The 12,734-nt window shown below is 37.5% G+C and overlaps 1 protein-coding gene across 1 annotated transcript in view; it reads left to right on the plus strand.

Moving 5' to 3' along the window:
• CFAP47 (cilia and flagella associated protein 47) overlaps positions 1-12,734 on the plus strand; it is a 596,979-nt gene that overhangs the window by 138,708 nt on the left and 445,537 nt on the right. The window contains exon 29 of the mRNA XM_087871295.1: positions 11,590-11,812. Coding sequence (XP_087727421.1) covers positions 11,590-11,812 — 223 coding nt within the window. The remainder of the gene's footprint in view (positions 1-11,589; positions 11,813-12,734) is intronic.

Consider the following 12,734-nt stretch of genomic DNA (forward strand, 5'->3'; position numbering starts at 1 on the left):
ACTCAGGGGCTTCCTCGTCATGAAGTTCCGCTATCCGCTCCGCTGCTTCTCCCTCATTCATGTCATCTGCAATAGCTGAAATCAATTCCCGATCCGATGGGTATTGATTTCCATATTGGTTAATGTAAGCCCAGATTCGATTGAGGAAATAGGCTAGTCTTCCTGGGGTCCTATCAAACGTCACTCTGAATCGGGGAGGGGGAGCGGCTGGTGGGGCCAGTTGCTGAGCTGGCGCAGGCTGCTGGGCTGGCGCTGGCTGCTAAGGTGGAACCTGCTGTGGGACCATGGCTGGTTGTTGGAGCTGCAGCGGTGGTTGAGCTGGTACCGGCTGTTGGGCCATGGCTTGTGGCTAGATGCGCACTGGCTGATGGTCAGCCATGGGCTGTAGGATTGGAGCAGGCATCCACTGATATTGCACCCACCCCTGACCGTGGTAAAATACCCACCCAGGAGGGATCTGGTCCAAGGGAGATAGCCAGAAGACTTGCTGCTGGGGTGGAGTATTGGTCCCCATAGTCCCAGTTGCGGCCCCTGTAGCACCTGGTCGGACTGGTTCAGTAGGCTTTGTTGCTGCACCAATCCCATTCCTGTGGCAGCTGGTAGACTTGGCATGATGTGTGAGGTTGTGGAACAATCTGCTCTGTGCCGAGTGAAAGGAAGACAGTGTCCCACTCAATGGTGCTGCAGCTTCCTGGCTCGGGAAGGTGAATGTAGGATGAGGCAGCATCCATCTGGGTTGCTCAGTCCCAAGGAGTTGAGTGGCGATGCCCACGCTGAGTTGGCCGAATTTATCTGGGAGGCCGGCTAGCGACTGGCTGCATGATGGTGGTGGGAATCCTCATTCCTGGGAGTGCTTGTGGTACAACTGCCCTGGCAACTTCCACTCAAGGGTTGGGATCTGTTCCGCCTGGCCTCCACTCATCCACGGTTCCGACAGCATCACCCCTGTCATCAGCTTTTGGAGCAGCACAGCTCCCGCAGCTTCACCCCATTGGGTTAGTTCCAGTTGTGCGGTTGGCAATGACTCTTTGGGCCAGGCACCCAGCTGGCGTTCCTTTCTGCAGCTTCCTTTGCTTCCACCACAGCTTGGGAAGTGGATGGTTTTGACATAGCTTGCTGAACCATTCCCTGTGGCTCCCTCCTTGGCTGCCTTATTTTACTCCATCTTCCCTGAGTCTTCACGTCGCCCGGTTTTAGGTCGACGTTCGGGGCTCAGGACCCCGGACAGCACCCCGGTACCTGGGGAGCTGGTTGACTTTTTTAAAGGAGATTCAGGTTAATGTCAGGGTTCCAAGTAACACCCCCAGTGAAAGAAGAGTCCGAGGCTTGAAGTTCCTCAAAGTTCCATTTTATTAGAGATGTCATATTGGCACATCTGGGAAAACCCAAATCTGAAAGCTTCCAGATTTTCCCCACCCAAATGAAAGTCCAAGTTCCTGCCCAGCACCCACATGTCCATCACATGGTCCAATCAATACACTGTCCCAACTGAAGATGCCTCCCAGTTCCAGCTGTCCAGGTGCAGGGCAAGATGGCCTTGACTCTCTGAGAAAGGAATATTATTATGACTATATATCACTCATGCTCCATACAATTCCCCTCCCAATTTCCCACAGTAGGCATGAAATGTGGCAGGCCTGAAGGCCCAATACAAAAGATGGCTTCCAGGCCTGACAGAAATCTTATTTTGTGGAAAAGATCTGGCAAGAAACAAGTTGCTAGGCCCTTCACTAGATCTAAGAATACTTCATAGTGAAGGATCAGAGTGAATATAAACACTTCTAATAGCAGCTGAAGATTCAAACTGAGATCATTGCTAATTGAAATGAACAAAATGGTTGCCAGAAGCTAGATTACTAGAAGCCAGCATGGACTTTTTAAAAACAGGTCATGCCAAACAAACCTTATTGCCTTCTTTGATAACATGACTAAATTAATGGGTGAAGGAAATGCTGTGAATATAGTACAGTATACTTAGGCTTCAGTAAAGCATTTGATAAAATAAGTCACAGCTTACTTAGAACAATGTGAGACACTGTACCATCACCAAATGGATTTGCAATTGGTATTTAACATGTAGTCTTCAATGGAACTACATCTTTGTGGATGGAAGCAAACAATGGGTACTTCTGTTTTGGGCCCAGTTCTCTTCAACATCTTCATAAATGACTTAGATCAAGGGATTAAGGGGTGCTTATCAAATTTGCAGAAGACAGCAAGTTGGAGAGAATTGCTAATACTTTCAATGATAGACTCAAGATTCAGAAGGACCTTGACAGACTTTGCATTTGCATTGGGCAAACAAACAAGATTCAGTTGTTGGGGCCGACTTCCAGTTTGGCGTTGCTGCGGGACAATCGAAGGAACGTGGCTCTGCGAACCTAGGCTGAACCCTCCTCATTGGGGGGCCCTTAAAGGGCTAAAGTCACCCTTAAGGGGTGATGAAGAAAGGAGGGGCGCCTTGCAGGTCGCGGAGAGTGGTAATTTTCCTGCTTGATCTGCGGCTTACCCTCTCATCCTACAACAAAGAGAAGAGGCTGCCATTTTGGCCGCCATGAAGCTGGGACAACCAAAGAAAGAAATATGGTGGAGCGGTGTGTGAACAGTGGACTGGAATTGGGTGAGGTGCTTTTCAATTTCTATACTAGTGATTAAACCCCAAAGAAAAGAAACTCTGAAAAGATAGACTTTCTTAAGTGGTAAAAAAGTTGCGAACAAATACTTAGAGAAAGATTACAGACCCGACAGAAAGTGAACCTAAGAGAGAATATTTTTTTTTAAAAAATACAAATTTTAAATACTTTATTGGCAATATTTTGAAAAGGCATTTTAAAATGCTGGAAACATTTGGTTGATTATTAGAAAAAACTGCTTGAAGAAAATTGGAAATAGATTTTCAGCTTTTAAATTGGGTATAACGTTGAAAACGTAGGGGATGGTGCCATCTTCTAGTGAAAGAAAGAAATATACTATATTTTTACAAAGCTGGGAAGATCCTTGAAACAACACCTGGGAGACTGGTTTTTTTCCTTTCTTTTTTCTCTTTGCATAATGTCTGATATCTATTTGCTTCACGGGCTGAGGAGGAAACAATTTTGAGACTTTTGAAGGTTGCTAAGTAAAGCAGCTTACAAATACCTGGAATTATCATTGAAACTAAAGAGTTGACTACATGGCTTATGAAGATATGGGCAAACCTGTTGGATCATCTAGGACTATAAATGTTGTCTGATAACTCCATAAAGAGGCAAAAGAAGGAAAATTAAAGGGAAAAAAAAAGACTTATTGGGAAACTTGGAAGGAGTAAACTTGACTGATGGAAGATTACAAAGAACTATAAATACTGTGTATCCCGAGGAATGATTTTGGGACTGAGAAAATTGTTTTAATATTAGCTTCTTGGTGTTACAGACAACTGAGAGTTTGGGACTTATTAAAATAAGACAAAATGCTTCAACAGAGAAAAATAAGTATATTTCAAAAAGAAATATTGATGTTTCAAAGTATTCATGAAACCATAACAAAGAACCACAGGGAGATAAAGGATTTTATACATGATATAGTTGTGAGACCCGGAAATACTCAGCAAATGACAATGAAAAATGAACAGGTAACTCTGGAAATAGAGGAAAAAATAGAAAAAACAGAGGAAAGAGCTGATAAAACAACAAATGAAGCAAAAAGAGAAACAGAAGGAAGAGATCATCAAAATGGATGAAATAGACCAAGCAGATTACACATCAAGAGATCAAAAAATAGAATTGGATAAATAGAAAGACATTCCTGAAGTGAGGATAGAGACACTGATAGACGTAGTGAAGGTTTGGCAGTGAGAGGTATAGAGGTAGAGATACAGGGAACATTTAGATTAAATATGAATGATGCATGGAGATACAAAATACCAAGGGAAGAGTATGGAAAGCAGGCCAAAAAACCAACAAGAATTGAAAAATAAAATGAGCAAGAAATGATGGATAGAAATAGAATACCTATTAATATAAGATTTGTGCTAGTAAGATTTAGAATAGAGGTGGAAATTAGAAAGAGGGAAAATATTGTTGCATATATTCTTATATAATATTTTAAAATCAGTATGTAGGTGAATAGATCAGAAGTTAAAAGATGATTGTATTATGTACACTTAAATAATGTTATTATGGTTATTAGTAATGTGTATTAAAATAATGAATAATTAAATGATGAAGGATTATATACATGGTGGAGCAAATACTACAATGCTAACAACTTTAATCGTAATATTTATAATGTTACTATAATGATATGAGTATGATTAATGTAATTTATACAAAATCCCAAGGGAGAAGTAGGAACATTCCAAAAATCAACAAGAATTGAAATATTAAAACGGGCAAGAGATGATGGATAGAAATAGAATATCTACTAATATAAGATTTATGTTATTCAGAATAAAGGTAGAAATTAGAAAGGGGGAAATATTATTATGCATATTTCTATATAATATTCTAAAATCAGTATGTAGAGGAAAGATAGAAGTTGAAAGATGAGTCTATTATGTATAATGTTATTATAATGATGTGAGCATGATTAATGTAACTAGATTACTAAAATTGTCAATATTATTACTATTATTTGGTAGCAGAACTAACAATATCCAGATGCTACACAGTTCATGTATTCAATATTTACATATAGCGTATTTTCCGGCGTATAAGACAACTTTTTAACACATGAAAATCTTCTCAAAAGTCGGGGGTCGTCTTATACGCCAGGTGTCGTTCTCCTGTAACCAGGCAGACCAGCCTGAAAGGCTCTGACAGCCTTAAATGGCTCTGGCGATCCAAGCTCTGATGATCTGCTAATCAGGCAACGCAGCTGGGATCGCCAGAGCCATGGAGAAGGAAAAAACTTTTCTCCTTTCACATAGCTCTGGCAATCCAAGTTCTGACGATCTGCTAATCAGGCAACTCAGCTGGGATCGCCAGAGTCATGGAGAAAGAAAAAAGTTTTCCCCCTCTAGCTTGCTTACCTTAGCTGCTTGCCTTGCTTCGCTTGCCTTGCTTCGCTTGCCTGAATCCATTCCATCAGCAAGCAACTCCCTGCCTGCAATCAAGCACGCAGGGAGTTGTGGACTTCAACTCCCAGAATTTCTCAGCCAGCAAAACAAAGCTGGCTGAAGAATTCTGAGAGTTGAAGTCTACAAGTCTTAAAGTTGCCAAGGTTGGAGACCGCTGTTCTATTGGGTAAGTTTTTTTCCCCTTTGGGATCTTTAAAAAAAATAGTTAATTGGGGTTTTTTTAGTTGTTCTTTTTTAGACCTAGCCATTTAAAGTTTAGGAAGTTTTAAATTTAGCTTTCATATAAAAATAAAAATAAAATAAAATAAAATAATATTTGTGCAGCTTTCTGAGATTTAGTGTGTTTCTGTAGTGTTTCACTCTAACTACACAAACACACAAAATCTCACAAAGCTGTATGTGGAATTTTGTGTGTGTAAAGTGTGAAAGTTGGGTTTTTGGGCTTTTTGTGGCTGTGTGAGGTTCCTGCTTGTTGCAGGGGCCATTTTGGGTCTAGCACAGCTGCTTTTACATTGTGGGTGACCCAGATGTGTTGTGTTGTGTTGTGTGTGTGTAAAGTGTGAAAGTTGTTTTTTGGGGCTTTTTGTGGCTGTGTGAGGTTCCTGCTTGTTGCAGGGGCCATTTTGGGTCTAGCACAGCTGCTTTTACATTGTGGGTGAGCCAGTTGTGTTATGTTGTGTTGTGTGTGTGTAAAGTGTGAAAGTTTTTTTGGGGGGGGGCTTTTTGTGGCTGTGTGAGGTTCCTGCTTGTTGCAGGGGCGATTTGGGGTCTAGCACAGCTGCTTTTACATTGTGGGTGAGCCAGTTGATGTTTTTTAATTTTTATTTGGTGTGCGTTGGAAGAGGGGTAGTCCTATACGGCGAGTATAGCCCAAACCCTATATTTTAACAGGAAAATTCGGGGGTCGTCTTATATGCCCAGTCGTCTTATACGCCGGAAAATACGGTATTTAAAAATAAAAATATATATACAAAAAAAAAAAGATGCAGTTGTTGGATAGTGTGAAGAAAAGTAAGAATCTACACTTAGGAAGCAAAAACTAGATGTCCAGGTACAGGATATGCAGTACCTGGCTCAACAGTAATATCTGTGAAGGAATCTAAATGTCCTGGTAAATCACCACTTAAGTACGAGCTACTAATGTGCTGCAGCGCCAAACAACAACAAACAACAACAATAGGGCTGTATCAACAGAAATAGCATCAAGGAGATCCAACCTAGAAATAAGGAGGAATTTCCTGACAGTCAGAACAATTAATCAAAGAACAACTTACCTCCCAGGGTTGTGGGTGCTCCATTGCTGAGGATTTTCAAGAAAAGATTGGACAAACATTTGTCCAGGATATTATAAGGCCTCTTTCCTTGGGCAGGAGGTTGGGCTGGAAGACTTCCAATGTCCCACCCAGCCTTATGCTTCTATGATTATATGAAATTCTGCTACAATACCCAGATTTCATTTCAATATAATAATGTTCATCCATCCTATTTCCAGCACTAATCCACCCATATTTTCACAAAAGAATCCAAACAATTTTTTCAAATAACTTTATCAACAAGCATAAGCTACAGTAATTATTTCTTGTCTCTTAATTAGTTGACTTCTAGACAGTTAAATTGCAGCCCCCCCCCTCACCCTCCTCTGCATTAAGACATTAAAACAAAACTCTAGGGGATAACAGACAATCATGCAACTCCTTCTCCCCTGTATATTCGGCTGGACATTTTTATAGGGGTTGCTTAGTGTATGCTGAACTAGAGTGGGGTATAAATTACAACACATAAATAAATGAATAAATTGTGCCAATAAATACTTATTTCTGAGGTCTCACAGGGAAGGAAGAGAAAAGAAGAGAAGAAATAAAAAAGTTTAAATATAATAAAGAAAAAGACATATATGAAGAAGTGATTTCAACCTTAATCAAAACAAGCATAAATAAATTAAGTGACTCTCTACCCTTTCTAATTTTATAAACAATTATCTCTTTATCCCATATTTATTTATTAAATTTATATTCCATCCATCTCACTATCTTGAGTGACTCTGGACAATAGTATCAAAACCATAAATATAAAAACATTAAAAGCATTAAAATTAAGATTAACAATTAAATTCTCTTCCTTATCTATAAACACAATAATAAAGCATAACCTTTTCAAACCGGGTGTCAGCAGAATTCCATAAAGGATTGCCAAAAGTAAACATATCTTCTTTTAACTTTGAACAACTCAATCTACTTCCTATTCCCTTTTTTTAAACTTTACCTAAAATTTTAATTTTTAGGTCATTCAAATATTGTTGTAGGATTTCATTTTTCTTCTTTGTACAGGGTTCTTCAAGACTTTAACAAGCCTGTTCTGTGAATCCCATAAGAAAAAATGTCCAGGTTACTCTCTTGGTTTATCATTTGTATTTGCCTTTTTGAATTTTAAAGCGGCAATAAAATCCTTTTCTAGATCTTATAAAACATGTTTTTCCAAGTCATTTGCCTGTCAGTTTTAAATGTATTTTTGATATCATCTCTATCTTGTCAGCTAAAATTTGTTTGATCATTTCAATATATCTTTTGGATAACAGTCTATCCATAGAAGGAAACACTATTACCAATATTGTTGATATTGTGGCTCCTAATTTCTGACTTCATTCTTCAAAAGTCTCCTTCAGTATTTTCATTGTTACTATTCTTTTTTTTTTTATTGAAAAAGTTTTCAAATACAAATTTCCCCCCCTTTTCCCCCCCTCTCCCTCCCCCTCCCTAACCCCCCCTCCCCACCCATCCCCCCCTGTGACTTCTTCATAACAAAAAAAAAAACCTAGTTCATAACAGCTTACTTACTCCCTCCTCTAGATATTGACCTTTACTTACTAAAAATATTATTAATATTATAATTATAACATCCCCCTTTATCCATACATTTCAGAAAAGAGAAAAGAAAGGGGAAAAAAAAAAGACATTATACTATGACATTATAGAATAACTTCTCCACTTTAAAACTATACGATAAGTCCTACTTTAACATTTAATCTTCTATATATATATTACTATAACATTTCAAAGCGGCCTTCCCCATAAAATCTAGTTTAACATTTATTCCACTCTATCCATTTCCTCCACTCCCCTAAATATATCACTTAAAAATCCCTTTTCTTAAACTAATCAATCTACTAACTAGCTTATTCACCCACTATCATGCAAAATTACCATACACAACATTTTTTAATATCTTTGATTCACTGCCCACACTACTTAAAAATATATGTCTATATTTTCCATTATATCTAAATAAAAAAAAAAAGAAAAGACAATGACTTTAAATTTATAATCCATATAGTATCTTCTTTGAGGTCTTTCCACTGGATTGGTACCAACATCCATAATCGGGTAACATAGCTTGCTGGTGCAACAGTTTATTCAGGATCTTCAATCATATCTGCCCCCATCAGTAGTAAATATCTTCTTATATGTATAAAAGTAAAAACAACCACCCGAGTGACATTATAATTATATTCCATATAGTAATAATTGTGGGTTTCATCAGGATTATTGATTCCCATCATCGTAGTGGGTAACAACCCGATCTTCTGCATGCCCCAGCATCATTCTCTTGCCTTGTGATTCAAGATAATATAATATGTTTATCAACACAAAAAGAAATTCCAAAATGGATAATTCAAATCCATCAGTTTAAGGCTCGTTTCACGTCCCCAGATTACGGCCATGCAGAGATCTGCCACAATCCTCAGGATGATATTAACCAATACGTCGCCTCTTGTGTGTTTACACATAATCATTCATATTTTAAAGTCACTGGCTTCACTGTTGCCTGATTTAGAAATTTCTATTTTTATGCCACCTATTTCTTTTTTTCTTTTCTTTTTGTGGGTTTGGTTTCCATCCTGGTTTCCTTTCTACAAATTGTGTATCATCTGGTCGGTTTTTATTCTGCTTTGTAGATTGGTCTTGTTGGTTTTGTTTTTGTATCTCATGTTTCTTTTTTATCCCTTGTATATCCTCTAATTGGTTTCCATGCTTATCCTTGCCTTGATAAGTCATCACATTAAGGTTAGATGCCACTTCTCTCAAATTTGTAGATAGTCCAGCTGGGGTATCCAATAAATCCAAAGGCAATTCATCTGGTACAGTCTCTGTAATTCGATATTTTACCTTTATTTCCGGCTCCTTCTGCTTAGCCTGTATTATATCTGAAGATGTTAAGTTCATTTTCAACCTATTTTGATAAAATTCTTCCGCTCTTTCAACAGTATTTAGCTGATATCTTTCTCCTTGGTATCTAAATATAATACCAACTGGGGCGTCCCACCTGAATGGAATATTTCTCTTTTTTAACTCATTCACCAAAAAACCAAATTTCTTCCTTTCCATCAATATCTTAGGTGGGAGTTCCTTGTAAATCCAAATCTTTCTTCCATACAATTGCAAATTAGAATTGAAGGAATTTTGCACGATATTATTCCTAATTTCCTTATCTGTAAAATAAATCAGCACATCTCTAGGCAGTTGCCTTTGCTTGGCAATCCAGGAGTTAATTCGATAAACTCTGTCAATCCTACAAAACACTTCGTCAGGTTGAACCTTTAGAATCCCAGCTAGAAATTCAAAAGATATTTTCCTTAAATCATCTCTATTATTTTCCTGCAAACCTCTTAATTTTATCTCATATTCTGTGAAATTATATTGTACCATTAAAATCTCTTTTTCAATCTTCTGTTGCAGATTTTCTGCATTACCATACTTTTGATCAGCATCCATTTTAGGTTTTTCTTCTAAGCTATTATCCTGAGTGTTTGTCAGATCATTTTCAATTTTTTGAATTCTATTGTCCAATTTATCTTGAATTTCTTCCATTTTAGACTCTAGTACATTAGTATTTGTGTCCAACTGTATCATAAATTCTGTAAAACCATTAGCCACTTTTGAGAATTTTTTGTCCAAAGAATCAAACTTGGATTTCACCAATTCTTTAATTTCCTGCTTAAATTTTTCAAGTTGCTGATTCACAATCTCCTCCCTTCTTTCAATCTCCTCTATAAAAAATTCTATTATATTAAAATCAGGTTTCTGAGACTGAAGAATTAAGACTTGTTCCTTTAAGTTATTGGTGGGGGAATCCCCCCCCTTCTTGTTTATCTGACTTTATGAGTCTCAGTGCCATGTTTCCGCCCAGGCAGGCTTTGTTAAAAAAAAGCAAGAAAAAAAAAAAGGACTTCTTTCCAATCAACAACAATATCAAGTCTCCAAGGGAAGAAAAAGAGAAAAAGACACAGGAGCGAAGTTTTGTCTACAAATGTAGCCAGTGGTATTTATTCTGCTACATTGTGGTAATAGAAAACAAAAGGACTTTCCCTTTCAGCCTCTCCTCCAGCCGACGCCATTTTAAAAGACTTTTTTTTCCTCTTTCTTTTCCTCCTCTCTCTTAAGTAATTTTTTTTAAAAATCAGTAAAATACTTGCGGTTCAGTGTTACAGGTCCAGCTCACATTTTCTTTGAGTAGTCTGTTAAATTTGCAGGCTTGCTTTTGACGCCTGGCTCTGCATCAGCAGAGGTCTCCCAAAGCCCGGAGCAGCGGCTGGGGATACGGGGCATCTCATCCGCTCCGTCCCAAAAGTAAAGGAAAAACTTTTGGGACTCCGCAGAGAGTTCTACCCACCCCTGCCGGCTCTATCTCCGTTTCCTCATGGAAACGGAGTTTTTTCGAGCCGCCATTCCGTTGTGAAGGCGGCTCTAACAGGCGATGGAAGCTGACGATCCCAAAGGAACGTCTGGCAGCGACAAACAGCAAACCGGAAGTCCATTGTTACTATTCTTGTATAGTAATTCTGTTTCATAGAAACTGTGATTGATTGATTGATTGATTGATTTAGGTATATCATCAATTTTATCAATCAAATAATGACATTGTCAAGTTTCGATATCATCTTCAAATAAAATAAATTGCATTTCCAAACAGATAGTCTTTGAAGAAATCTTTCATTTTATTAAGCACGACAATCTGGCCCCGATTGTGGTGTAGCCAGCTCTGGCTCCCTGACCCCAGACCCTCCCTTTCCGTTCCCCAAATCTCTGCGTCTCATTGGCCTTCTTCCAAATCACTCTCCCCATATCTACTACCTAAGCTCCCAGGAATGCCCCCCTCCCTCTCATCTCCTAGGGGATATTATCTTCAATGAAAATAAGTAGGTGAAGTGTCAAGCGTCCTCTTGCCAGCTGGCCCCTCTTCTTCTTCTTATGTCAGCACTAGAGTAAATGCAGGTTGAAGTGCTGACAGACATTCATAATCAGTATAACCTATCCAATATGAAGCTATGGATTTTATTTTATTGGATAACTACTTATATTTCCAAAGTAAGAAATAGATACTTTACTGATTATTGGAGCATAATCACATATATTTGGACATATCTGAAGTATTTGATCTTGTTTTCAACAAAAACTAAATGTTAAATAACTAAATAATATGTAATGGCTTGCTATAAAGTTGTACAATGATAACTAAATTACTGTATTTTTGTGCAGAACTGGAAAAGATCCTTGAAAATGAAAACATAAAGAAGCGGGAGGCTATCATCCAAAATAAATGGGTTAGGAGGAATACATCTGATGAATTAGTTTTTCCTGCAGAAGATACAGCAAAATATACTTTCTTCCAGAAAATTGTAATGGCAGCTCAGAACTGGTTTACTCTTTTTGGTTGGTCTAAAGGACCAAATCCAATTTCAGTTCCATATTCTCTAAGACGGTAAGAGCAGATTGTTATCACAGACAGCTATTTATATTTATAGTTGTAAACTAGACAACCCTTGACTTATTGGGTCATTGTTTCACTGGTATTTCTCAGTGTTTTCAACAATAGCGAAGCATCTAATGTATTCCCTTCAGTGGAAAAGTTCCTAAAAATTATGGAAGATGTTCAGAGATCTTTCTATCTTTCTATCTTGAAAACAGTCCATGTAAAACCTTGTATAAAATTTGCCAAATTTCGATTCTATGGGAGTCATGGATTCTGGATTTTGGATTGTGAATGCATTCTCTAAGTTATCCCATTTGAGGTACATTGGTTTAAAAACTATTGCCCTATGATGTACCATTTCACCCAGTTAAAAGTTACACAGACAAAAAAAAGTTATACACAGATAAATATGAGAGTTTCAATAGTATATAAATTAAAAATAAATAAAATATCCATTTCATTAATAGTTAAAAAGTGACATATTTTTATGTATGAGTTGACCAGACTATGCACAGTGTTATATCCATAATATATCTTTTTAAATAAAATAATATAAATGTCTATCCTACTTGGTTATATTAATTACTAGTCAGTAAACTATATTTTTATTTCTATTTTAATAAATGTTGTGCATCTCTGGAGTAAAATTAGTGAAATAGGATATCTCCATTTCTTCCTCATTTGCTAAAGCTTCTGTTAAAATTGCATATTTTTATAATAAATATATTCTTATTTGGTTTGAACAACAGCATAATGTTTCCCAGTAACATCTACAACTGAACTGAACTGAACTGATAAATGTGTCAGGGATTCTGTGAAGAATGCAGTGGAAAATGATTATTTTTTTCTGTTTATAATTATTCTAAGAAAGTATATTAAAAACTGATATCAAATGTGTTTCATGTTATTATATACTGTGATTCAGAGCCAC

This window comes from Pantherophis guttatus, chromosome 5 (assembly GCF_059756535.1).
Source record: "Pantherophis guttatus breed Tessera chromosome 5, ASM5975653v1, whole genome shotgun sequence".
In the NCBI taxonomy this organism is placed as follows: Eukaryota; Metazoa; Chordata; class Lepidosauria; order Squamata; family Colubridae; genus Pantherophis; species Pantherophis guttatus.